General features: G+C 35.4%; 2 protein-coding genes across 6 annotated transcripts in view; both read left to right on the top strand.

The window, feature by feature from the left end:
* LOC112520704 (probable LRR receptor-like serine/threonine-protein kinase At1g56140) overlaps positions 1–3,196 on the top strand; it is a 29,583-nt gene extending 26,387 nt beyond the window's left edge. For 3 of the 4 annotated variants that reach the window (XM_025129183.1, XM_025129181.1, XM_025129184.1), the window contains 3 exons: positions 1,080–1,311; positions 1,393–1,543; positions 2,331–3,196. In XM_025129183.1, coding sequence (XP_024984951.1) covers positions 1,080–1,311; positions 1,393–1,543; positions 2,331–2,717 — 770 coding nt within the window. In that variant the 3' untranslated portion in view covers positions 2,718–3,196. The remainder of the gene's footprint in view (positions 1–1,079; positions 1,312–1,392; positions 1,544–2,330) is intronic. The other variant, XM_025129182.1, reaches the window with a different exon arrangement.
* A 6,288-nt stretch (positions 3,197–9,484) lies between these two features.
* Positions 9,485–26,416, top strand: LOC112520705 (probable LRR receptor-like serine/threonine-protein kinase At1g56140). Of its 2 annotated transcripts, XM_025129185.1 has the most exons (24): positions 9,485–9,685; positions 11,756–11,942; positions 14,750–14,821; positions 14,977–15,048; positions 15,744–15,815; positions 16,590–16,661; positions 17,572–17,643; positions 17,761–17,832; positions 17,913–17,984; positions 18,082–18,153; positions 18,270–18,341; positions 18,461–18,532; positions 18,623–18,688; positions 19,938–20,015; positions 20,387–20,431; positions 21,346–21,407; positions 21,980–22,359; positions 22,924–23,119; positions 23,224–23,358; positions 23,745–23,863; positions 24,083–24,293; positions 24,673–24,904; positions 24,979–25,129; positions 25,622–26,416. In XM_025129185.1, exons 1-24 carry the CDS (start codon positions 9,547–9,549, stop codon positions 25,991–25,993), a joined length of 3,093 nt encoding a protein of 1,030 aa, XP_024984953.1. In that variant the 5' UTR covers positions 9,485–9,546; the 3' UTR covers positions 25,994–26,416. The 2 variants fall into 2 exon arrangements, with proteins under 2 accessions (XP_024984953.1, XP_024984954.1); XM_025129186.1 differs by lacking the exons at positions 9,485–9,685; positions 11,756–11,942; positions 14,750–14,821 and having other exon boundaries at positions 14,936–15,002.
* The last annotated feature ends 1,119 nt before the right edge of the window (positions 26,417–27,535 follow it).

The following is a 27,535-nucleotide window of genomic DNA, read 5'->3' as shown; positions in this document are numbered from 1 at the left end:
CCACCACCTACCACCAGGCAACTAATGTCGTCATCACAGCTGCCACCCCCACCCTACCTCCAAACAAAGATGGAGATTTCAGGTCTTCTGAAAGATTCTATTCCAATTCTTACCAACCAAACATGTGGTCAAATTCCATTCCAATTCCTTCAAAGTCAAATTCCATTTAAGTTCCTTCCAAGTCAAATTCCTTAGATGGATTCCAATTCCACCAAATTTCATTCTGCGAACCACAGGCCCCTTATTGTCTTTTTGTATCTGGAATTTATCAACGTATAACAAACTTGTGTAAATATATGTAAAAGGATATAAACATATGTATTCTATACACCGGCAAATTGATAGAGACGATACAGAAATATCAAACAACAAACTGGAACAAAGGGTTAAGCATTGGATTACTAGAAATCAAGAAATACAATGATAAAATCAAAAGGGAGCCAAATGTTACCTGCCCTCCTGCCCAAGCTGTATTAACCGACCACTCTAACAGAAAAGCTAAATTCTCATGTGACCCCTTATTGCTAATTGCATTCATAACTTCTCTCATATTAGCCCTACACCTGTTCCCTTCCTCCTGTGTTGATAAATGTTATACCCCGGATGCTGCTATTAGATACATATGCTACGAGGAGAAAAGGTTAGTAGTGGTAGTAGTTTAATAAAGATGTAACAGCATTAGTTAAGATGTGCAGGCACATTATAGGACTTTTGAGTAGTCTGTTGTATAGGAGTAAATAGGGGAAAGCGCATTATGTCTATTAAATAGACGAGAGGTTAGGAGAAGAGGACATTATGTTTTGTACACACCAATTGAACGGGAACGCTCGAAAGCTTGAGGAATACTATAAAGCATTCAACGTATGCATATAGCCGACCGACTATTTCAATCTCAGTGTATAGCAATAAACTTTCCAAGGCCTTGGGTGGTCATCCAGTATCGGGGCTTGGGCTAGTGGGCCGATCTCTATCACAAATTTTCAATTCTGATGATGTTTTCGATATTAAAATTATTAAAAAGGAGTTGCAATTTCCAACTGATTTCGTAATCTGAGTCTTACTATCTTGATATCGTTTAGGCAATAGTGATGTGCACCTTGACTGGTCCACACGCTTCAATATATGCTTGGGAACGGCAAAAGGTCTGGCTTATCTTCATGAAGAGTCGAGGCCTAGAATTGTGCATAGGGATGTCAAGGCAAGTAATATCTTGCTTGATGGAGAATTATGCCCAAAAATATCAGATTTTGGGTTAGCAAAACTATATGATGATAAGAGAACACACATGAGTACCCGAGTTGCAGGAACTATGTGAGTTTCTTTGGCCTTCTTTAAGATATTTTGTATTTTTATTTGAAACCCACTAATCCTTTATTGCTTGAACCTACATAGTGGCTATCTTGCACCAGAGTATGCAATGCGAGGGCATCTAACATCAAAGGCTGATGTTTTTGGATTTGGAGTTGTCTGTCTCGAGATTCTTAGTGGGAGACTGAACTACGATGAGAAACTGGATTCCGAGCAGAAGTATCTTCTACAATGGGTAAGCTGGCCAAGGCTGTATTTGAGCATAGCCAAGCCAAAGCTTGCTTGGCTTGGAGCTTTGCTTATGAAAAATAGGTGGTACTGGGATTAGCCCATGGCTTGCCAAGCTTTTAAAGTTGATGCTTGGATCCGGCTTGCCTAAAGCTTGAGCCTTGGCTCTGTTGTATAGGTTTGGTTCCTATGGGTTCATATGCAGGCCTGTATAAGCTCGTGTTTTGGCTGGGCTCCTAATGGCTTGTAGAGGCTCATATAAGCCTGAGGGTCTGTTTGTTAGGAGCTTAATGAGGCTCACATCTTACTCGGTCAGCTATACATGCCCGTTTGGTACTGGCTTATTCAGTAAGCTTTTAGGGGGAGGTTTATGTAGAAAACCAAGTTTTTTCTATGCCCCTGCCAGTTAAAGAGCACCCTCATTCCGTCTATGAAAAAACCCTCCCAAACAAAAACCTTCCTAATCTATACAGACAGATTAATCCACACAAACAACTTTATCAATAACCAACCAAACATCCTATGAGCCTATGCTTGGTTCAGATAGCCTCGTATAAAAATAGAAGTGAACCCTTCAAATAAAATTAAAAAAAACTATTTATAAAGATATGTAATAGAGCCAAGACCAGCAATGGGGGGTTGAAAAATTTACATTCTGGCTTGTATAGACATGCTGGACTGGGCTCATCTACATGAAGCTGTCATGCCCAAGCCATACTAGGAGTAATCTTAGGAAACCTTTTGACCAGACGGCTCTGACATGTGATGATCAAACGGCTTTATGGTATTTCCAGGCGTGGAGTCTACATGAAAGCAACCGAGAATTGGAGCTGATGGATCCAGCTTTGACATCTTATGACAAGCAGCAGGCTACCCGTATGATAGGGGTGGCTCTTACGTGTGTTCAAGCATCGCCGTCTTTGAGACCAGCAATGTCGCGTGTGATTGCAATGCTTTTAGGGGATGTTGAAATAAGTGCCGTCTTAACGAAACCCAGTTATTTGACAGATTGGGATTTCAATGATACGACTTTCTTTGAGGAAGAACCTATGCCCTCCCAAACTACAACCGTGGCTACAACCACGACCACAACTACCTCAACCGGTGTCGACTCCTCCATGTCAACCCCCATCATCTTGTCGGAGCTATTGGACAATAGAAGTATTAGAGAAGGAAGGTGACACATCATAATTCCAGGTTTGTGCATTTTCACACGATTGAAATATGTATATTGCAAATAGAAACATTTTTTTGATGATAGAAGTTGCTGGATATTCCCCTGACCTCACCTCCGGAATACCGGATTTGTTTGGTTTGGTTTGGTTATAAGTTTGTTGAAACACCACCCGGACCGTGTGACGTCTTCACTGAACGGCCTTGCGGTGGCTTGGGGACTTGCGGGGCCGCAGCACCTGGAACTTGGCCTGATGGTGTGACGTCTTCACTGGGACGGGCTACGACATGGTTATTGGTGCATCTATTGAACTCGATGGACAGAAACCAAGTTTCTCCAAACAACATGGATTATCTTTGTAATTTACTTCTCATTTTTTTGTTAACAAATAAGAGCAAAATGTATCAACTATCAAAATAAATAGAAGTTCGTTATGGTTGATGTTTAGTGTAGTGATAAATTGTTATTTTTAGTTAGTGTAACAAACGCTCGGTTATTCATATTTCGTATCTATTTTATCTATGAAAATATTCGTACGGTTGATAAGTTTGATTTGTCTAATCGGTTTAAATGTTTTACACCAAAATATGTTGCTACAAACCAGTGATTTTTACAAGATTTTCAACTATTTTACTAAAATCTTCAGGTTTTTTAAAGTTTTTTAAGTCGTTTTGTTAGTTTATTTTTCAAGTGTTTCAATAATAAATTTTAAAACTTTTAATTATAAAAAAACATGTATAATATTTTTGTGTAAAAAACATTTATAGTGTTCTTGAATGATCTATTAGAGATTTTAAAATGTATTTCAATGAAATATTGTTAAAAAAAATCTTCAAACAAGAATTTATTATATGTTCAAAATTGATTTTTTTAAATTGGAAGTGATAGGGCTGGGATCGGAACCAAGACTGGTTTTATGGACCGGACTTTGTATATAAAAAAAGGGTCGAGTGTTTTTGGTCGAGATTGGGACCGTTTACAAGAGGACAATCTTGGACCAGCATCGACTTGGGTCCAACCCATGATACACTGCTAATAACCAACGGATGTTCAACGATTATCTATACTATATTATAAAGCATTTGATAAAAACTTTTAAAAATTATTTTTTATGCATGAAATACTGTTTATTGATGCATAATACTTAAAATTCAGGATTACAAGTAAATTATGTATAAATACAACTTACAAAACCTCTATTTTTGAATTCGTGTAACTAATTGCATATATACATAATAATATACAGAATAAACATCACATTTTAAATATAAAAAATCTAAAATATAATTGGGATATTCGTTGAGTTTTAATTGAATATTTAATTATTATCTTTATAAAAAAATTATATTATTAAACCAAAAATAAATTGATTTATTACTAACTAACAGAATACTTAATTATTATCTTTATAAAAAAAATTATATTATTAAACCAAAAATAAATTGATTCATTATTAGATCTAAATTAAATTCTAATAAAAAAATTGAATCAAACGAAAACTTGTAAATAATTAATTTGATACTAATAACAATATTTTTTTCAAAATTTTATGATATTTTTAAATTTATATTTTATTCAAAAATATAAATATTATCACTTTCTCAAAACCATATCAAATTGTATTATATCAATAGAAAAAGAATAAAAAAATAATATAATCGAGATTTATCTCGCTACATTGTATAAGAATCATTCTAATATAAAAAACAAATGATAAAAAAAAAGATTAAAAGAAAACAAGAAGACTTAGACTCGCGTAACTTATCATTCAAGAATTGAAAAGAAGCTAACCACTAAAAACCTATCAACTTCAAGTCTTCAATTACTAGAAGACTTTCGTTTGGGTCAAGAGGACCACTTTCCCATATAAACCTGGTTTGAAAAAAGACTTGAGAAACCTGGTTTAAAAATTCTTAAAATCGTTAACAAAATAGAAAATTTCTAAACCATTTAAACCAAACAATTAGCTTTTAACAGCTATGCTAAACTTTTTTTTATTAACCTGGATATCCAATCCGTTATGTGAGCTGACTAATCTTAGAACGATCATCTACTTTGCAGGTAGTCTGAAGTCACAATATTTGAACATCCGTGGCCACAAGAGGATTTTTGTTACTTCTTGGTTTTGAACCTGAGATCTTCAGACACTTTTGACCAATGGAGTCAAGCTCAAACCAATCAGGCACCACCCTAAATCTAAAAGAATGGGGAAATCTCTAAATTTGAAAGAAGAGAGAAAAGTTGGGAACGTTCTTATGTAAATTATTAGAGCATCTTCGTCTCCAACAGATTCTCTATAATATTTCTAAAATAGTGAACCAAAAGTCAAAATCTCTAAAAAGAATTACATTTAACTTCAATAGACTATGTTTTCCAGAGATTTCAACATTCATTATATTATTAAGATATTTTATAAATTTATCATACAATACTTATTTATGAGGAAGAAATAAAAATTAATTTATCTCTCCACGTCAAGTTTTAAAAAAATCTCTAAACTTAATATTTTCTTTAAAGACAAATTGCATGAAAAAGTATCGTACTTTAACTTGATTTCTATTTTGGGTAACGTACTTTCAAAACTTTCATTTTGGTACCTAAGATGTAAAGTTCTAAACATTTAAGTACTCGGGTAATCAGTTGAAGCATTAACTGGTTACCAAGCTGATGTGGCGAGTGATGTGGTATCCAACTCAGTATTACTTGTTGAAGCATTAACCGGATACCACATCACTCGCCACATCAGCATGGTAACCGGTTAATGCTTCGACTGGTTACCCGGGTACTTAAATGTTTAAAACTTTACATCTTAGGTACCAAAATATAAATTAAGTTAAAATATATTACTTTTTTCATACAATTTGTCATTTCTTTAATTATCTCTACTTTAAAAAAACAATACGAAAAATCTCTAATTTCGAAAACAACCTAAAATTAGGATTACACTTGTGAAAATAGAGACACAGTTAATCATGAATCTTTCGTTTTCTTAATGTGGGTGATCAATAAGTCGTATCGTCTATTTATAGCTTTTATATTATGTCGATTGCTTTTTTGTTTGGTGGTGGGATGACCGAAGAATGAGTGTTTAAAAAGGTACGTCATGACATACATGTTTTTTTAAGCGCTGATATTTTAAAAAAAATGTTTTTAAAATAACTGATTTTTTTTTTAATTTTAGATTTTACATTTTTATAAACTTTGCTAATCATATGACTTGCAGTTTTATGGATTTGTGTATGTTACGGGCTCATGGTTAAAACAAAGTTGTAAAACTCTTAGAAGTTCTATTTTAAATATTTGATCGTAAACTATTTGTTTAATAATTAATATATATGAATTTTTTTTTTTTTTCTAATATGAATGTAAAAAAAATTAATATCATTATATTATTGAATGACAAAATGGAAAATTTATACGTATACATAAGGAAAATTGATTAAAATAGTCATTTTCAGACTTTGGATTTATCTGTTAGTTATCTCTCTCTTCATATTTCAAAAATGTCACTAGGTCCGCAAGTGATACCCCCTCAGTTCATGGGTGGGTTAAAGTGTGAAAAATAAGAAGTTTATGAATCAGGTACGCAAGTGCACGAGCCAAATCTGTAAATTTGTTCCAACACTTTTGCAAGTGGCGAAGGTGTCACTCCTGTTTCTAATCTAAAGATATGGTACACGCACTTTTCGGACCTGATTCACAAGGATTTTCTTATATTTTGACCCCTCCGTAAATTGAGGAGGTGTCATTTACGGCCCTAGTGATATTTTTGAAATTTGGAGAGAGAAATGACTAAGAGATGAATCCAAAGTCTGAATGACTATTTCTATTAATTTCCATATATATATATATATATATATATATATATATAATTACATATGTGACATATAAAGTTGTCGTCTTATGTCACGTCTTGAAAAACAGTGTGTCCTCGTCGTGACATGTAAGGCTTGAGGCTTGAAATCGTCATCACACCAAATTTGGTGTAAGTGTAACAGTATACATTTACACCAATTATAGAAGATAAGAAAAAACGTACCTAAAATTTTAATTTTGGAAGTATGAACCTCACACATCTCCAGTCTGTTTCCATCCTTTGTGATTTCATATGCTATTCATGTATGCAATATCTCTCGTATAATCTTGTTTTATGTCCAAGCTGTATGTAATATTTTATGTTACCCATTGAAGTCGATATACTGTTTTGACCAATTCTTTATATATTTAGTGTAAGACTTGTTACCCACTGAAGATGCTCTTGCATTTATAAATGAAAAGGACGTAGAAGTTAGCAGGGTTTGCGAACTAAATTTTCTTAAACAGCTCCCGCTCTGTATTAGATTTTTCTGATTATTACTTATACTTATTCAAATCATTCAAAAATTGGTATTATCTATGTTGTTAATGCACTTTTTGTTACCAAGTTATGCATATGTTGCACCATAGGTTTTGATGATTTCATTAAAATGTGTTCTGTACTAATAAACTTAGGAGCCGTTTACCAAACGCTTATCCGGGTAAGTGCTTATCGAGTTAGATTACCTTACTGGATGAATATGATAAACACCAAAAATCTTACTTGGTAAGAGCGAACGTAAGGACCAATAGTCTTACCCGGTAAGTAAAGACGATGACTCCTATCACCATTCACCATGCATTAGATCCGCCCCTAATTTTAATCTTTTTTACTTTTTTCTGAATCTTTTTTCCATAAAAAAATAAAAACAATAATATATACATAGACAGAGTGGCGGAGTTAGCAGGGGGCGGGGAGGTGTTGAGCCCCCTCCAGCTATTCACTCACCTGTATTTAATTGTCTGTATATTACCCAATAATCCATTAATTCTTTCAAGCCATCGTCCCATTTACTCATTGTTTCCAATTTTTATAAAATATGCCCTTTCACTTTGATTAATATTCCACGTTTTACCCTTATAGTTTTTGTTATTTTATTTGGTACCAACCCAAATGCAAGATTTTTGGAATTTGTTAATAAATCTTGAGAGGGTTGTATCTAATTTATTCGACTAGGATTTCTCCGAAACAATTAGTTTTCATGTTATCTGGTAGTGAATTTCATGTGCTGTTAGTTAAGGGTGCTTAAAACCGATGAACTCGATCAACCCAACCTGAAAAAACTCGAAAAAGTTAACCTGCCATATAATCGATACAAGATTAAGACAAAACTGAATCTATTGGGTTGAAATTGGGTTGTGCTTAAAATAACACGACCAACCCGATAATCCAATGAAAGTTTTAGTGGCTTCTTTAAAATTATATTTATTTGTATGGTTACCAAAAACGGCTTGGCAACAAAGGGAATGAAACTTAAAAATACCCCCATGCAGACTTTTTAAGCAAACGAAATATTAATTGACAAACATGTTCAAAGTATTAAAATTTTAGATATGTTTTCTGTCCCAATGAATTGTTAAAAAGTGCGGATTTCATTCTCGTGGTTACTAAATTATGGTTTTTCATCCCTAAAATTTACCATTCGTTACTTTTTTCGTTACTAATCTAAATGCTATCTTTAAGTATGAGAAACTAAAATAGTAAGGAATTATAAACCCGAGGAACGAAAAAACAAAATTTTTAAGCCAACGGGACAAAAATATTAATAAAGTTTAAACCATAGTGACAAAAACCGAAATTTGAAAACCATGAGAACGAAAATAATAATTTGAAAATTGACAAAAGTAGCCAGTCCATCCAACTCTTTTCACTTTATAGTTTATAGCCATGTTAGGACTCAATTTCATTAAATAGCAAATCCTTATGCCAAAGTATTGTGCATGAGCGTAAAGATTGGTTTTCGGTTTCGGCCAAAAAAAGAAGAAGCTTTACGCAGAAAGTGGAATCTTTAGGTAAAAAAGTGAAATTTTTACGCAAAAAGTGGTTTTCTGCATATAAGTTTCAGGGGCTATTTGACAATTGCTGAATGATTTGATGCAGACTGATTAAGTGGTCAGAATGATTAAGAGACTCTCATGATATAGTGCAAAATGAAATATAATTGTTTGGTAATTGTGTACAATGAAATTAGGGCTCTTAATGGTCAAGGTAGATCTATGATACAAAATCATTCAGAAGGTTTTAGAACCATTAAAAGACAGATTTTTTTTTTTTGCAAAACAAGATTCACCCCTTAACGATTCAGAGACTGCCTCTTAATGGAACTATTAAAAGGTAAATAAAAACCCCTCATTTTATGCGTAAAGATCTTTATTTTCTTTATTTTTTTTTTGTCGAAAACCAGTCCTAACATATAATGTAAGCCCTTCCGTAAAGATCGACTAAAAAGTGAATTTGTATTAGAATTGAACAATAATAAAACCACCTATCAACAATAGAATAGAGAGAAATAATATGTAATATCTCATTAATCATAAGCACTTTTTATAAGTACGAGTTACAATAAAATAACTACGAGACATTTCACTTCTAATCTAATTCTGATATATTTATCTCTATCTCTATTTTTATCGTCATATCTTTTAGACGATGACACACTTGTCCAATACCATCTTAATAATTTTCAATAAATCACAAGGTCTAAAATCTTAATTTACTCAAAATTTTATCCGGAAATGAGAATTTTAAGGGGTTAGTAGTCAAAAGTTTGACGTGTGTCTTTGAGCCGGGTCAACTCGTTTTTACTTTCTTATTTTAATTGGGCCAAATATGTCAGTCTCTACACGTGGGAGCCCATAACCCTTTCATCATTTTAATATTAAGAACCTCTTGTACAGGTAACATACCACTTGCACTCGACCTTAAAACAAGTTGAATTCGTCTCTGCATTGCTCTTGATTAACAGAATCAAGTGGCGACGATGGGTTTCCGATCAAAGTTTCCACCACCGCTGCCGGCGCCTTCTTCAATTCCGGTTTCGAATTGCATCTTCTTCGTTCTCTGCATCATCCTGTTCCAGAAATCCAACGCTCAAACTGCCCGAACCGATCCTTCTGAAGGTACTATCTATCTATCTGTTCTGTTCTGTTCTCTTTAACACACTCCCGCACACAGTTCGTTAGATCGACAACGAGTTTGACCTGATCTAACACTTGACGAATAGAGTATTGTTTTTTAATTGTCTGGATCGATTACGAGCTCGTGATACCTTATCGTGAATCATGATTTAGTCGTTCTTATTCGTACATGATCAAAAGAGACATATCGGTTGATTGCATTCAGTCTGAAACCATTCGAGAATGTTAGCGCTTTAGATTTCCTCTTCTTCCAAATCATATACCTGCCCTCCCAAGCTGCCTCACGGCCTATTAGCCATTTTCTGAAACTGTGGATTTCCAAGCTAGTTTTTCTCTGCACGTAAACTGAACTAATCATAGGCATGGAGAACAACTAGAAAAGTTTCCGATAGTCTAAAAGGTTTTTGTCTGCTAACCATCTCCACATGATGATAAGATTGACGGATAAGCACTTGTCAATGCTTAAAAATAAGTCCAAAATTGAATAGTCGATTGACCTCCGGAAATAATCCTTAAAGCCTGATGTGTTATTATCAGTTAAAATTAATATTCACTGATTAATAAATTGTCAACGCCTAGAAAAAAATTCGAAATAATATTTTTCTTTCCTATTAAATTTATTCCTACTTCTCAAAATAAATATTCATATTTTCAGTTTCATTTATTTAAAATAAATAAATATTTATAAAAGTGAAAAATTTATTCATCTATTCTATCCATAATTATAATCTAGAAAGATCCATTACTTAATTTATTACCAGTGATATAATCATCACTTAAATTAATAAAAATAATAATTATATATATTTAAAATAATCTATTTTTTATTACGAATATTTATTTGACACGAAATTTCAATTTTACTTTTAGAATTGTACGGATGAAATTTTTGATAAGTCAAAATCGACGGCTTTATTTTATTTACAAGAAAGTTATTGACTTTTTTGAAAAAAGATTGTTAAAAGTTTTTGAAAAAAGGGACATTTTAACAACTTTTAATATAAATTAATCCCTTAATTGCAATTTGCACATTTGACAATTAACAGCTATTTGATAATTGATTTTGAGTAGATATCATATCTGTATATATCTTTTAAGGGACGTGTTCTCACCAAAAAGATATTCCTGATGTTTTAAATTATTAACGTTATATATTAATCATAAAAATTAGAGTAAACTACAGAATTGGTCCTTGAGGTTTTTTAAAAATAACACCTTTTGTTTTTTAGTTTTAAAATTTCAAGATGGTTATATAACATATCTGGATTTAGTCTCTTTTTTTAGCGGTCATTACAAAACTTCGTTAAATGAGGGATATTTTCATCATTTTATCGATTTTTTTTTATCTTTTATCCAATTAAAAATGATTTTATGGCATTGGTCCATCGGGTTTTTGATTGTGTAAAATACAAGATAACTAATAGAAGGACGAAAATGACCCTCATTTAACGAGGTCTTTTAGTGATCGTTAGAGGAAGAGAGCAAATCCAGACGTTTTTGCAAACTACAATAACCATCTTGTAATTTCAAAAATAGGATAACTAAATATGTTATTTTTGACAAACGATAAAAGAGACTAAATTTCTACTAAAAATCAAATAAGATTTTAATCATATATTTACAAAGTCGGTAACAAAATAAAACAATAAGAAAATAGTCAAATCATTTTATACGTGACATTGACTGTGAACTGAGGTTGTCTTGCACATCGTCTATGTACTCTTATATTGACCATTAGTATAAAATCACAAACGATTTAAATGTTATCTTGTTTAGTAACTTTTGAATATCCCATGATTTATAACCAATGCAAATTATATAATGCTGTTTTTAAATATTTCCCACGAAAAATAAAAACCAAGCATGAGTTCAATGTTCAAATGCACCGTTCCCAAATACCGATGGCATCCGGGTACAGTCAATGTTGCAAGTGTTTTGGTAAAACTGATATCAGAATCACGATCTGCTATGCATACCAATTGCATCTTGTATCTATGAAAAGTTGCAGCATCCATTAAGGCCATTCTTTTTCTCCCTTTATCCAATCAACAGTGAGAGCCTTAAATTCGATATTTCAACGATTGGACGTTGTTTCCGGGAACCTGTGGAACATAAGCGGAGAACCATGCAGCGGAACAGCGCTCGGGTCAGTGGAAGATTTCCAGGAGGATAACAACAATCCAGCCATCTTATGCAACTGTACCTTCGACAGCAACACCACTTGCCATATTACCAGACTGTAAGTCTTCCGTTTTCTTGAATCAATTACTCTGGTTTAACTAGTTTTCGGAACAACTAACATAAATTATTGACGGCCATATGCATGGATGATTGAATCCCTCTTCCAAAACGTGGAGATGGATTGGGAAGTCATCAAACAAACAGGTTAATAGGTTTGAAATTACATACAGCATTGAGAAATTACACATAGAGGTGTTCTATTAAATTGGTATTGTTTACTTTTTGATCATCTAGTATAAAAGTAAAGCAAGTTCGACCTTTGTATCTGCTTTAACTTGTTTTTGTGAAGAAGTGGTGACTGCTTTCAAATCTCATCACAAATTCTTTAGATATATAAACATTGGTGAATTTTATAATGATCAAAATATCAAACTAAGGGGATGTTTGGATGTGCCTTTGAATCAATGTGATTATTGTGATTTTTAAGAATATAGGCGAGGATAGTTTATAGTAAGGCATTTTCCCTTTCAGAAACTCTACAGAGCTTCTGAAGCTCTGAAGCCTTAGGGTTTAGGGCTTAACCATCCACTAATTACTCCAACGATCATTTCCATTTAATGGGAGTTATTATTGCATTTATGAGAGTTGTTACGATTCTCTAAGTTTGAAAAGGGAACAATTTATTTGAGATCATCCTCGACTAATTTCGTCATATACCCTGGCAGATTGGGGTCAAAATATAGCTCAAGGAAAGTCAGCTCTCACGCGATCTAAGTTTTTATCCAAGATAGTAAACCTATTGTTTATCTGTACCTTTCGAGTTTCCTCCAACAGAGTTTTCCCTAAGACTACAAAATTGACTACCGCGGCTTAATTTTAAGTCATATCTTAACACCCCTATAAAGATGTCACTAGCTTACTATTATTGGACTCTTAAAATTCAATAAGGGTGTAGCTGATTACAAGATGATGACATGTAACAACGGAATAAGCAACCAAGATACTACAGGACTGTGGACTTGGAAAGAAGGGTTATTGGTGGTTAAAGAGATGATTGTAACAACCCAAAATTTCAAAGCATCTGTATTTAATAACCAAAAGCCAAACCGGCAATATTTAACATCAATGTATAAGGTTCTCCTAGCATCTCAAAATATGCGGCGGAAATACAAATAACCACAGCTGAGAATTATTACAAAGCTAACGGATAAGGAAACTAACCCGCTTTGACATCACCTCCAAGGTCACGTCTTTCCTTCCCTTCAGAGCCACTCTCTACTTGATACCTGCCAGAAAATGGTTATGATGTTGAAAAGCGAGGGTTAGACCATAAGGTCTAGTGAATTCCCTTGAGAACAGTTCAACACTTTTAACAATAGAAAAGAGTATACAACAAATGGAATTTATAATACTCGACCACATTGGAGCACATTCCCATCACACGGACATTGCACAACGATTGTAGCAACCCTGTCACATTCCCTTCATGACGATCTTTACATTCAGGTCCTTAAAGGTACCTATCTAATGTGCTCAACAAACAAATTCAAGGCACACGCTTTATAACTCTCAAGAGGTATTACTACCTCAAGGCACCCTACGCTTGTTGTGCAACTCCACACACCCCACATAGACATAGAGCTCATTTCATCGAAGGAAATATGGCGTAGTTTGCAAATTAATGAACATTACATAGGCCATAATCAGTAATCAAAAGCGTTTAAAAACATTTACGAGTCAGAAAATTTAATGTAAGAGAACTCACCTGGCGTTTTTCAGTTCACCCCAAGCCTAACGGCTAAATAAACTCAAACCAAACGCCTGAATTAACAGACATAAAAATGGTGTTAAATCACCTTTCAAAAACCACTTCTTAGTATCTCTAAAGCAATCCCCTAAAACAAGGTCTCGAACCTAACCCGAAATGAAAAACGAAGAAAAAAAAATCAACAAGGCATCAAACAGAGACTACCGTGACGTAAAGTCACATCCGAAGTCGCTTGGGTGACTGTTTGAGCTGTGCACGAATTCAGCACTCAACATCCAGCTTGAAATCCTTAACCAATCATACCCAAATCGACTTGAAGGTCCAAGAACATTAGGCTCAAAGTCCAAAACCATTTTAAACACCTATCTAACAACAATTCACGGATTAATCCATCAAAGCTCATCAAAACCCAATAATCTAGCTTCAAAACTTGAAACCCTTCATCTCAACAATGGTGGTTTCTTAATAGAAAACCTTTGTAAAATACCAAGAACAATCCAACTCTATTAATCTACTATGATTTCAACCATAGCACTCAAAAGTGATAGGAATCCCCAAAGAGAAGAGACCTTCAATTAAAAACTCAAAACTCCATTAATGGAGACACCAATTCTTGAAGATGATGATCCTTTCACCCTAGACCTCCAATTCTTCACCAAAGCCTCAAGGAAGCTCCATCTCTTCAAAATCCTATTCCTCTCTATTACTTCCATACCATCGACCTCAAATGAGTGAAGGAGGAGGGTTTACCCCCTTTAAACCCCTATTTACCAAACTAGTCCCTGCAAAAGAAAAGGGATTTACACACACACCCCTAACTTCCAAAGCTTACCAAATTAAAAGGTGGATGGTTATTACAATGATAGTGGCGTTTTCTTTGGGAAAACCAAGCTGATGTTTGCGGAGGCATTTCTGATAAGTAAGGTTTTCAAAAAATTGAATCATGGTAGGATATGAGCCTTACTAGTCCTGGTTTGGATATAAGATATTTTATTAAATCTTACACCTTAAACTGAAGTTATTGAGTCCTCCAAATAATTTATCTGAATTCTACCTGTTGTAATGCAGTATCCTAAGACTTCCTCTTTTGCTTCCAGGAAAATATGGAAGCTTGACAGGCAAGGGGTTTTTCCTGAAGAACTTGTTGCTCTAACTTACCTCGCTGAATTGTACGCATTTCCGTTTAACCCTTCTTTCTTTCTCTGAAAATCATTGATCAGAATCAATATTCAGTCCCAAAATGTTTGAGACTTGATCGTTTTCCTGTCACAGATGTGATGGTATCATTAATGTATGCACTTCATAATATCTTTCACTCCTGCAGGAGACTCGATAAGAATGTCTTTACTGGTACCTTGCCTTCATTCATTGGAAATTTTTCTGCATTGGAGGTCTTGTAAGTGTAGGATGTTTATTTATTTGTTTGTCTAATACCTATAAGATGATTCCTTATTCCTGCTGCACTTCTGGCTTTTGGCTATTGATTGGACATATAAGCATAACGGCAGTTTTGGATTGTTTGTGGTTCTACTTGTCTTGCGTAGCTATTTATTTTACCTTTGATGGACTCTGACCATCATCTTCCTATTTGCCCATGAGTTTTCTGGCATGAACTTGTGATCTGTGGCACTAACAAGATCTGATGACCGTCCTAGATTAGGCTTGAAGTCTTTCTGAACCAATGTACACTTACCCTTCTGTAGTTTCGATCTGCAAATAAGAAGTCTTAATTATTTTTCTTCGCCTGTCTTCAACTTCCTTCCCTTTGTCTTGGTGGTGCTCAATTCTTGGGTTTTTATTATTTTTTACCAGTTTATTTTAATAAAGTTATAACATATATTTATAAAATTTATAAATCGTAAAGTATTTATTAATTTTGTTTCTTGTAATTTGTATACAAGTTTTTGTATTTTGTTTTAGTAGTTTTAAGTTTTAAGTAAGTTTACGTTGAGATTTATCACAGTTAATATATCCATTAATTCATTTTTGTGTTCTAGCCACTGGTGTGAAGGATAGATTTTCAAAATTGCTGACCTTTTTCTCTTTATACTTTCATCTTGGTCAACCTTTTATTTTCATTTATCTTAACAGGCAAGTTGCCCACAATCAGTTCTCTGGTCCAATACCCAAGGAGATTGGAAATCTTAAAGAACTATTTATGCTGTGAGTGCCTTTTAATGTTGTTATTTATGCAAGCATGCCATAGTTATGAAACACTTTTGATGCTTGTTAGCTAGAGCTAATGGCAACTGCTGTCAAGTTAGAGTAAATGACTAACCTCTATTTAGGTAGTCCACGTGAATATTTGTTGTTGGAAACATATATGTTCAACAAATTAACAGTTGGAACTTGGGACACAGTTTATAGGGTAATAAGCCTTAAAAAAGAAGATGATATCACAGTCATGTTTGTTAACGACATCACATTATTGAAGTTGGAGTAATACAACAGTCTAGTATTCTTGCTTAGCCATTATCTTACACAAAACAACTCACTCCTTCCACATTTATGAAGTGTGTAAATTAGGGTTAGAAGATATCTACCACTGGATTAATAAGAGATTTAATTTACTTTGGTGACCAAGTTTCATCATTGTCTCAACTAAACCCAACTAAGCATTTATACCAAACTCATGATGGCTATCGACTCCTCACTAGATTTCTCTAGTGGGCCATAATAAGAACAATAAGAAATTATATCGTTGCAGGCCGTTTTTTTTGTTCGTAATTTGAGTGCTGTCTCACCCTTTTTTGATTTCTCTAGTGGGCCATAATAATCACGCTGATTATATTACAGGGCGGTGTTGCTCTAGTTTCTCTCTGTTGACAGTTTTCTTAGTTGTTGTATCAATTGGAAATTCTCTCTGCTTGTATTTATGGTTCTTTTATCTACTTTCCTTTACATATTTAATATGGTTATGTTGTCTGTTTGTTGCAGGGCTTTGAGTTCCAATAATTTTTCCGGCAGTCTTCCCCCAGAACTTGGAAACCTAGTTAATTTGCGACTATTGTACGTTCGTATTAGAATATATGAATAATATAAGCACAAGCACATATGCTTCCGAATTCAATAAGATATAATCTAGTATCTGATTAGAATCTAATTCGTACTGAGTTCCACATCGGCTAGACTTGGATCATTTCTCCTCTATATATGTTGGAAACAACCTTCTCTCCTCGAGGGCTCTTTTGGAGAGTAATCTAATGGGTTTCCACATATTCTTACATGGTATCAAAGCCAAGGTCTACCACTCTAGAGACTCGACACTTTGGGGTAATTTGTACTTGTCTAGTACCCTCACCAGTCTTGCCCCCTCTCAACACTCTGGGTCTGGGCAAGTTGTGCCCGTCTAGCCTGCGTTGGAGGGGGCCTGTTTCAGTCCCACATTGGCTGGACTTGGACTTCTCTCCTCGAGGGCTCTTTTAGAGAGTAATCTAATGGGTTTCCACATATTCTTACATGGTATCAAAGCCAAGGTCTACCACTCTAGAGACTCGCCACTTTGGGGTAATTTGTACTTGTCTAGTACCCTCAACAGTCTTGCCCCCTCTCGACACTCTGGGTCTGGGCAAATTGTGCCCGTCTAGCCTCCGTTGGAGGGGGCCTGTTTCAGTCCCACATTGGCTGGACTTGGACTATTTATTCTCTATATACGTTGGAACTCGCTTCTCTCCTCAAGGGATCTTCTGGAGGGTAATCTAATGGAGTCCACATATTCTCAGAGAACTTGGAAACCTAGTTAATTTTTCCGGTAGTCTTCCCCCAGAACTTGAAAACCTAGTTAATTTGTGGCTCTTTGACGCTTGTACTAGATATTTTAATAATTATATGCACAGGCATATATACTTCTGAAGTCAATAAGATATAATTTAGTATCTGATTAGAAGCTAAATCATACAATCTTAACTTAAATTTGCAGATACCTAGACAGTTGTGGTGCTGGCGGCGAGATTCCCTCGACATTTGCCAAACTCGAAAATTTGGTTGACATGTACTTATTTTCTTGTCCCATGAATATTCTTTATTCTTTGTATTAAGTGAAAGCCAGATATCATCCGATGCGATCAGCTTATTTTTGCTTACTCTCAGTTGACTTGTTGGTTTTCAGGTGGGCACCAGACAACCCATTTACTGGAAAGATACCTGCTTTTATAGGCAACTGGAGGAAATTAGACCGCCTGTGAGTAAGAAGGGCTATTGTCGACATTCTAAGCTACAAAAGTATCAGTTACTCATTACAGATATTGTTTGATCTTATAGGAGACTTTACGGCAATAATTTTGAAGGTCCTATACCGGCTAGTTTCTCAAATTTAACCTCAGTGAGAGATATGTGAGTTGCATGCTTTCTCTCTACCTCCTCTCCCTCTACAGATATCCCCTCTGGTTGTCCATGTGCATGAACAACTTTTATACATGAAATTGTACAGGCGAATAAGTGATTTGCAGAATTTTAGTTCATCTCTTGATTTTATCACCAGCTTGAGGAACCTAACTAACTTGTAAGACACATGGATCTCTTTAACTTGTATGACACATGCAATGATATTTGTCTATCTTTCGCTGGAGTACGCAAATAAATACCAAGTTGCTAACCATTTATTAATGTTTTGTCTAGAGTTATAAGAAATGCATTAGTTTCTGGTCCTATCCCAACGGACATTTTTCGATTGGAAAAGCTAGTTACACTGTAAGTTTCAATGCAAAATCTGATTAAATAACTTTACAGAATTTTATAGAAGATAGGAAATAGATAACATGTCATGTTTCTACTATTGTATTTCATGCCCTGTTAATTCTCTTTGGCAGGGATTTAAGTTTCAACAATATAAGTGGCCCGCTTCCACCAAGATTAGTGAATATGAGTTCCCTCGTTTCCTTGTACGCTATATTAAACCTTCACTTGCAATATCGGATAAATGCAACTGTTTCTCCTATACTCTTTTGTCTTATTGTGCTTGACGTGGTCAGGTTTCTTGGAAACAACAGCTTGTCTGGTTCTCTTTTTCCTGAAAAAAATGAGCGGCTTCAGAATATGTAAGTTGATTACAGCTATTTGAATATTCAGATCTAGTAGCATTTCATCTGCCAATTGCATTTCTCGAGACTTATCAGTTGCACATGAAGATACTGTGTTTTTGCATGAGAATTGTTTTTTTTAAATTGACTCTCCATGCAGATCTACTAGCATTTCATGCTGGGCCACAAGGAAGGTCGCTGATAGGAGTACTTGGAGATGGAGGACTGGGGTAGCAAACTAGGTTTGGGGACCTGTAGATAGCATAGTTAGGGCTGTAAACGAACTGTACGAACACGAACGAAGGCTTGTTCATGTTCGTTTGTTTAACTTAACCGAATAAACGAACGAACACGAAGGGTAGACGAACGAAAATCTTTGTGTTCGTGTTCGTTCGTTTAGAAATCAGGTGTGTTCGTGTTCGTTTTCGTTTATGTTCGTTCGTTAACATGCTAAACAAACGTAAACGAACATAAATGAACGGGCTAAATGAACATAAATAAATATTATTTGAACTCAAAATAAATAAACAAAAGATTATATATTAATTTTAATATATAAACGAACATAAACGAACGAATATAAACTAAAGTAAACGAACGGTAAATGAACGAGCGTTCACGAACATAAATGAACGAACGGGACTCTTGTTCATGTTCGTTCGTTTAATTAAACGAACAAAAAAATTTGTTCATGTTCGTTCATTTATTAAATAAACGAACTTCCCGCCGAACGTTTCGCTGAACGTTCGGTTCATTTACAGCCCTAAGCATAGTTAGGTAGAAGGGAATTGGATAGGTTTGGGGGTGCAGAGGACTGGGAATTTAGGCTAAAGATGTGTTGTTTAGCCTTACTTGCTCTGTGTGTGTGCTCTCTGCCTTATCTTTGCTAATGTTTCCTTTGTACCTACATATTGCTTTTCTTTACTTGATTTTTTCCGTGATTTGTTCACCATATGTTAGTCTTTATTTCTTATACTTGTTTGCTCACTCTTGTGCACAAGCCGGGGGTCTTCATGGAAACAACCGCTTTACCTTTTTGGGGTGGAGGTCAGGTCTGCGTACATCTCACCCTCCTAGACCCTACTTTCAAGTGGGATTTACCGAGTCAATTTGGTTTGGTTTGGTTTGGTTTAGTTGAGTTGAACTATTTAAGTTTTTCTGCACTTTCTATATTTTTATTTTTCAGTTTCTAGTCAACATCTTCTCATTAGAAAACAGGCTAGTTTACTTTTTTGTTATCTTGAATTAATAATATTTTATTTTGCAGAGATTTGTCTTACAATGAACTATCTGGAAATTTTCCACGGTGGATGAAGCAAACATGGAGATCGGCTAATCTGCAATTGTACGTTTTTAACTATACCGTCTTGTTTATCAAATTTGCTTGTAAGATGCCTAGTTGAGGCGCCTTTCTTCTATGGTGGGCGTCTGCTTATCATGGTCACCCATCACCTTTACATTCCAATGCTGAAATATGGCAATATTCATTCCGAATTGATGAGCTTGTAAGAAACTTAAAGGAGTAGCAGTGTAGTACACATGGAATGTTCCGGTTGTAGGATATATCCTCTCTCATAATTGATGTTTAAGGACGCTGTTTGAATTTCAAACATCTTGATGAATGATACTCGTTATGTGGCTTGTTTGTGTGTCTTGATCCAGTTCATTTTTTTGAACTTCGTTAACATATATCGAAGTGATTGCCTGTTATTTCAGGAATTTGGTGGCAAATAACTTCAAATTTGACAGCACAAACATAAGGTAATCATTTAAATCTATTTGATATGGTCATTGTTTGGGGATGCCACATATACCAACTTCTAATATTAATTGCGTCCAGGCACAGAAACAAGTTAATATTATTTTGGAAAAGGTTATGAGAAGAACAAGAAAAATTGATCACTGGTGACATTTTGAAGAATCCCAGTTATTGTTCTTATAGATATTCAAATGTATGTTGAGAGGTTGAAACAACTTAAGATGTTCTCACATCTTTCTTGAGAGACACTTGGAAAAGCAGTCAATTTTCACTTATTTTATTCCATACTTAGTTTTCCCTTCATTGTTCATGATATTAGTATTTTGTTTGTGACCTCCCATCCATAGTCCACTTCGACAAAGTTTTCAATCATGATTGCCAGCAGTGCAACAAATCTTTGCTCTATGTTCGGGCCATAACTAAAACATTATTTAGTCTGAAAGGAGGATATGGAATGATATGTTATTGGCTTGAGAGGAGAAAATTAGTAAAAAATTCCAATCAGAATACTTGTAGTGCTTTTTTCAAGAAGTTCACACTCTCTGATCAGTTCTGAAGTCAAGTCATCCTCCTTTTCCGTCACTAGATATCTTTTATAGTTCTATGAGTTATGTTCTGTATTCTACTACCACCAGTTGATCAAAACAATGGTTGTAACTGAGTGAAGTCTCCAGTAGTGTGGAGATTGCCATCTCCTTCTCTTTCAGCTATCAAAATGATCCAGCTACCATATAAGTTTATGCCTTTTAGTTTTTTTAAACTTCAAATATATAAAGCATTTATCATATAGTTTCCATCTTTTCCTCAATATTGTTAATTTTATCAGGAGTGTAGCGGGTAAATTATAGCTGGTATTCTGGTATGCACTGTATGCAGTAGTTTCTATTCTCTTGAGTAATTGCATCTCTGTTTGCAGTGATATCCCAGGATTGTTTTGTCTTCAGCGTGACTTTCCTTGCAACAGGAACACGACACCCTGTAAGCTGCTCTTTCTTTGGACATGTATTAACAACATACTTAGCTTCACTATTTGATTGCCCATGCTTACTTTCTGGTTTATAATTAAATTACTGTCTTCATGTTTTGAGAAGATCTGATTTGGAATAACAAACAGCCACAGCCACACCACTAAACACATGAGTATAACTTAAAAAGATTTATAGGATAACAAAGAGAAGGGATGTTTCAACATATATAGAGGTGAAATGGTCCAAGTCTAGCCAATGTGGGACTCTAACAGAAGTGAGCATGACAGTGTAAGTGCTCATTGTTATGTGTCAGTTGTTTGATAGAAATTTCTATCAGTACCAAACCAAACCAATACATGGCATCATGTCATGTCATGTGAACACATTGTCTCCTATATATATGGCATGAGTGGTAGTGTGAAATTTTTAACATATATGATTTCCTTTATGATCCCAATTCCCAAATAGTTGTTCTTAGATTCGTAGGAAATGCTTATATTTTATCCTCCAAGAAGTTTTTATTCATCAAGTTAACTAAGAAATGGTGAATTGGGGATTAATGATCTTTGTTGCTTGCTCTAGATTCCGGCTTTGCTATCAAGTGTGGTGGCTCAGAAATGAGGTCCGCCAATGGCATATTATTCGAGAATGAAAACCGAACTGCCCTTGGACCAGCTTCTTTTTATTTAGATGAAGACAAATGGGGAGTCAGCCATGGTGGTATTGCCATTGACACAGAGGATCCGCAATTTATAGTATCCACCACGACAGAAGTTAACAACACAAGATATCCAGAGCTTTTCAGAACTTCAAGGACGTCTCCAAGCTCGCTTAGATACTACGGTTTAGGACTAAAAAATGGTCCTTATACTGTAAGCCTTTACTTTGCAGAGACCGTCTTCAATCGAAGCATAAACACCTGGAAGGGTCATGCGAGGCGTGTCTTTGATATTTACATCCAGGTTAGCTTGCTGTAAATCTCCAGCTGTTTGGATCTATTGTCTTCCGACCAATGATGTTTCTGTATCATGAACTCTGATGAAGGATTGTGTGAGAATGGGAGTTAAGGTGAGAAGTGTAAGAAGGGATTTGGACCCTTGATCACTTTTAATCCCAAAACAACCCATGAATTGCACTTTAGAAGGAAATTGATCTAGTGGTTCTCTTCAATTAGGATTGATCCAAGGGTGGAGATCCCTTCTTACCCTTCTCACCATAACTCTCATTCTCACCTGAACCCAACCCCATGAACTTTTCGTTCATCTTTATTTTTCTTGGAAAAATTACAATCTTGATTATCACATTGGAGAAATTAGGAAAGCAGACCTGAAAGATAAAAAACAGAAGTTTTGACAACAGAAATTAATATCTTTTATATCTATTTTACATACTTATTTTTAAAGATGGATTAACGTCCATTCTCACATTCTAACCTCAATCTGAAAATAGAAGTTTAGAAAATCTTGACATACTGTAAATATCTGTGGACCAATGCCAAATCGTCGATTTTTATACCTGTTCTCCAGGGAAATCGTCGACAGAAGGATTTTGACATATCAAAGGAGGCAGGTGGTGTTGGAAGAGCTCTCATAAAGGATTTTCCGGTTAATGTGACACATGGTTTTCTTGAGATTCATCTGTTCTGGGCTGGGAAGGGGACCTGCTGCATTCCTGAACAGGGAGATTATGGACCTTTAATTTCTGCCATCAGAGTTTCTGCTGGTACCAAACATGGAATACATACATATTCTTACATACTCGTGCTCAGATGAGTATCTCTTCTATTTCATTCTGATTCTTGTGATTTCCGTTATGTTTCTTCTCAGGTTTCTCTGTAAAAAGCAAATCAAAAACTGGAATGATCATTGGTATTGTGGTTGGTGTGGCATCTGTCAGCCTTATTCTCTTAGCTTTTGGTTTATACTTGAAAAGGAGAAGGTCAAGTTATGGGGAAGAAGAAGGTAACGATTATATTACCATCTATATTTGTAATACGTGCCATAACGATGCCATTTTGTAAATACCCCCCCCCCCTTCATAATGGTGCTAACTGCTAACAAACGTTAGTTACAGTTCATACAGGGAGTAGCAGGGTGTGTTTTAATCTGTTAATATGCCAATTTATTGTAAAAAAATTGTGGTTATATAACAATCATTCGACTGAGGAGCTTTGTGTGGTCGACTCAACTAGTGTTGGTCGTGGTTGGGACTTCATTATATACCTTTTAGTTGTCTTTATGATATCTTCAATTCCATATTGCTCCTTCCTACACATTTTGATTGTAATTCCATAATATCTTCTCTTTCTTTATTGTTCTTAATGTGTCTTAACCTCTTTTTTAAGCAGAATTTCTTGGAATGGGGCCTAAAGTAAATACTTATACCTTTGGGGAACTGAGAAGTGCAACTGCAGATTTCAGTCCTTCAAATTTACTCGGAGAGGGTGGTTTTGGACCTGTTTACAAGGTTTGATATTACAACGTTTTTGTAACCAAATCACATTTGCAATTCTGAGAACATCTTCCTTTGCTTTTGAACTGATTTGGTTGGATTGCTGCTGACAATACATGATACATCTCCGTGATGTGTGAGGGCTAGTTCCAAAGTTCAATGTTCGAACTAAATCTGCATAATTGCTATTGAGTTTTGTGTTAAAAAAATCATAATGAGTTTTTGATGCCCCAGGGGATATTGAATGATGGCAGCATAGTAGCTGTGAAGAAACTCTCAGTAGCATCCCACCATGGGAGGAGTCAATTTAAAACTGAAATTTCAACCATTTCATCTGTCCAGCACTGGAACCTTGTGAAGTTGCATGGTTCCTGTATTGAAGGAGCTAGAAGACTTCTTGTTTACGAGTATCTTGAGAACAAAAGCCTCGATCAAGCACTTTTTGGTATGGAAATCTTTACACCTTAAATATTTTTTAGTGATAATACAATTTAGAAGAAAAAAGGAGAAGACAAGAGAAAATACTTCCTTTTCCAAATGTTCGATGTTTGGTCTAAACTTGTTAAATGAAGTGCACATTGATAAACTTTCATGCTTTTTTCCGTTGTGTATGTTGTTGTCTTTCTGTATATGGAATTTATCAACTCCTAACAAACTTGTATAAATATATGTAATAGGATATAAACATATGTATTCTATACCCCGACATATTTTCAATTCTGATGATGCTTTCGATATTAAAAGTATAAAAAGGAATTTCAACTGATTTCGTGATCTTTTTTATTATATCAAAATATGTGTCTTACTATCTTGATATATTTTAGTCAATAGTGATGTGCGCCTTGACTGGTCAACACGCTTCAATATATGCTTGGGAACGGCAAGAGGACTGGCTTATCTTCATGAGGAGTCGAGGCCTAGAATTGTGCATCGGGATGTCAAGGCAAGTAATATCTTGCTTGATGGAGAATTATGCCCCAAAATATCAGATTTTGGGTTAGCAAAACTATATGATGATAAGAAAACACACATGAGTACCCGAGTTGCAGGAACTATGTAAGTTTCTTTGGCCTTCTTTAAGATACTTTTTATTTGATAACCCACTAATCCTTTATCTTGAACCTACATAGTGGCTATCTTGCACCAGAGTACGCAATGCGGGGGCATTTAACGTCAAAGGCTGATGTTTTTGGGTTTGGAATTGTTTGTCTCGAGATTCTTAGTGGGAGGCCGAACTACGATGAGAAACTGGATCCTGAGCAGAAGTATCTTCTACAATGGGTAAGCTGGCCAAGGCTGTATTTGAGCCTAGCCAAGCCAAGCCAAAGTTTGCTTGGCTTGAAGCTCTGCTCATGAAAAATAGGTGGTAGTGGGATTATCCCATGGCTTGCCAAGCTTCAAAAGTTGATGCTTGGATTCGGCTTGCCCAAAGCATGAGCCTTGGCTCTGTTGTATAGGTTCAGTTTCTAATATGCAGGCCTGTATAAGCTCCAGTTTTGGCTGGGCTCATATAGGATTGTAGACACACTGGACTTGGCTCATCTAGATGAAGCTGGACTCTGGCTTGTACAAACATGCTGGACTCGGCTCATCTAAATGAAGCTGTCGAAACCAAGCCATACTAGGACCAAACTTAGAAAAGTTTTTGACTAGCTGACTTATCTCGTTTATCCTTCTAAATATGACTATATTCACATGTAAATTGCCCCATAATGAAAATAAATTCCTTCCTTCCTCACATGTGATGATTAAGCGGCTTTATGGTATTTCCAGGCGTGGAGTCTACATGAAAGCAACCGAGAATTGGAACTGATAGATCCAACTTTGACATCTTATGACAAGGAGCAGGCTACCCGTATGATAGGTGTGGCTCTTATGTGTGTTCAAGCATCACCATCATCGAGACCAGCAATGTCGCGTGTGATTGGAATGCTTTCGGGGGATGTTGAAATAAGTGCCGTGTTAACAAAACCTAGTTATTTGACTGATTGGGATTTCAATGATACGACTTTCTTTGAGGAAGATCCTATGCCCTCCCAAGCTACAACCATGACCACAACTACCTCAACTGGTGTCGAAACCACGCCATCCCCCATCATCATGTCAGAGCTAATGAACACCGGAAGTCTTAGAGAAGGAAGGTGACACATCGTAAATCCAGGTTCGTGCATTTTCACACGATTCGAATATGTACATTGCAAATAGAGACAATTTTCTTATGATAGAAGTTCCCTGAAACTCCCGGATCCCACCTCCGGATGGGATATACTGGATTTCTTTGGTTTGGTTAAAAGTTCGCTGATACTGGTGGCAGCCTCAAAAAATGTATATCAGCAGGTAAAGAAAGATGAGGCAGAAAGACTCCCATCCAACACATGTCGTCGATTGTGGTACCTCAATGTCTCTCTATTTATTTGGTTTTTCCGGTATTTTCACTTGTAAATTTTGATTCATCCATAACCATTACTGAGCATTGTTCATAAATTTTTTCCAAATTTTCCTTTTTTAGAGTTTATAAATACTCATGCACACTCGTTAACCTTCTGGGAGGCTGAGCTCTAACCTTAACCCGGGTATCTCTTGGGAAATGACCATTTTAAAGTCTGTAACCAATAGTGCGAGACTGAGTGAGGTGAAGAAGCAATTGATTGAAAGGGATGAGGGAACATAGAAGATAAGAAGAGAGGAGTGGTGGTAGCCATTAAGGGTTTGACCCAAAAGTTAAAGAAATCTTGAGACACCTTATTATGCCCTTTTTCTTTGTGGAAAGAAAGAGAAGCAACCTAGGATTCCAGAAAAGTTGTGAATGCTTTGTTTGGTATTAATAATTATATATAGAGAGAGGGAGAGAGAAAGGGAAAGGGAGGTTAAAAGGAACCTAAAAAATGAAAAACTGAGGAACAATCTGATAATGATTTATCTGTAAGATATGCAAATGTGCAGAGTAATTGAAGTTATTTCTTGGTTTTTATGTACATGTGCATACCGGACAAATCACTTGTATTCATATATGCATACTACACAAATGAATGGTTACTAAAGTATTCTTTAGTTTTTCATTTCTTTGCAATTTCCGGTTGAGATGATATGTGTGTGTATATATATATCCAAATTCCTTTTAGCAATCAAAAGTTAAAGTGGGGGGAATCAAAGCAAAAGGCTATGTGGAGATGGTACTACTGGTGGTAGGTAATTATAAGTTTGTAAGTAATAATGTATGTCTCCTGGGGAAAACATCATTGGAGTTGTGAAAATGACCCTTTGTAAAAGAAAGCAATACATCATCAATCCATATGCAGACTTTCTTTTATAAAACTAAAGTTTATTCATTCAGGTTCCTCATTCCAAGGATTCTTTCCTGCTGCCCTCTAATAACTGCTTTTGCCCTCACGTGCGTAGCCACACGTGACCACACCACACACAGTTCTATACTTCGAGAATCCCATTAAATTCTGTGGCTGTAAAATACATAGTTTTATGCTAACTTTCCTTCTTTAGAAAGTCTTGGTGATTGTATGCTTGTTTGCTCACAAGGATCAGGTTGGCTGTCTTGAACTTAGATGTCCAAGATTAACACTAAAAGTTGTTATATGCTCCCCTATTTATGTTCAGTGAGGAACTCATGATTTTTGTCGAGCAGGTGCACCTTTAAATTAAATCAAATGCCCACAAAGCCGTTTAATGTGT

Source organism: Cynara cardunculus (genome assembly GCF_001531365.2).
Source record: "Cynara cardunculus var. scolymus isolate 2C chromosome LG 11, CcrdV1, whole genome shotgun sequence".
Classification (NCBI taxonomy): domain Eukaryota; kingdom Viridiplantae; phylum Streptophyta; class Magnoliopsida; order Asterales; family Asteraceae; genus Cynara; species Cynara cardunculus.
The sequence above is the reverse complement of the archived record's forward strand: the minus strand, read 5'-3'. Positions and strand labels throughout refer to the sequence as shown.

Coding starts and splice junctions, on each gene's coding strand:
- LOC112520705 (XM_025129185.1), top strand. CDS start 9,547: ATGGGTTTCCGATCAAAGTTTCCACCACCGCTGCCGGCGCCTTCTTCA. Junction 21,408..21,979: donor CAACAGGAACACGACACCCT/GTAAGCTGCTCT, acceptor TGCTTGCTCTAG/ATTCCGGCTTTGCTATCAAG. Junction 23,864..24,082: donor GTTTTGGACCTGTTTACAAG/GTTTGATATTAC, acceptor TTGATGCCCCAG/GGGATATTGAATGATGGCAG.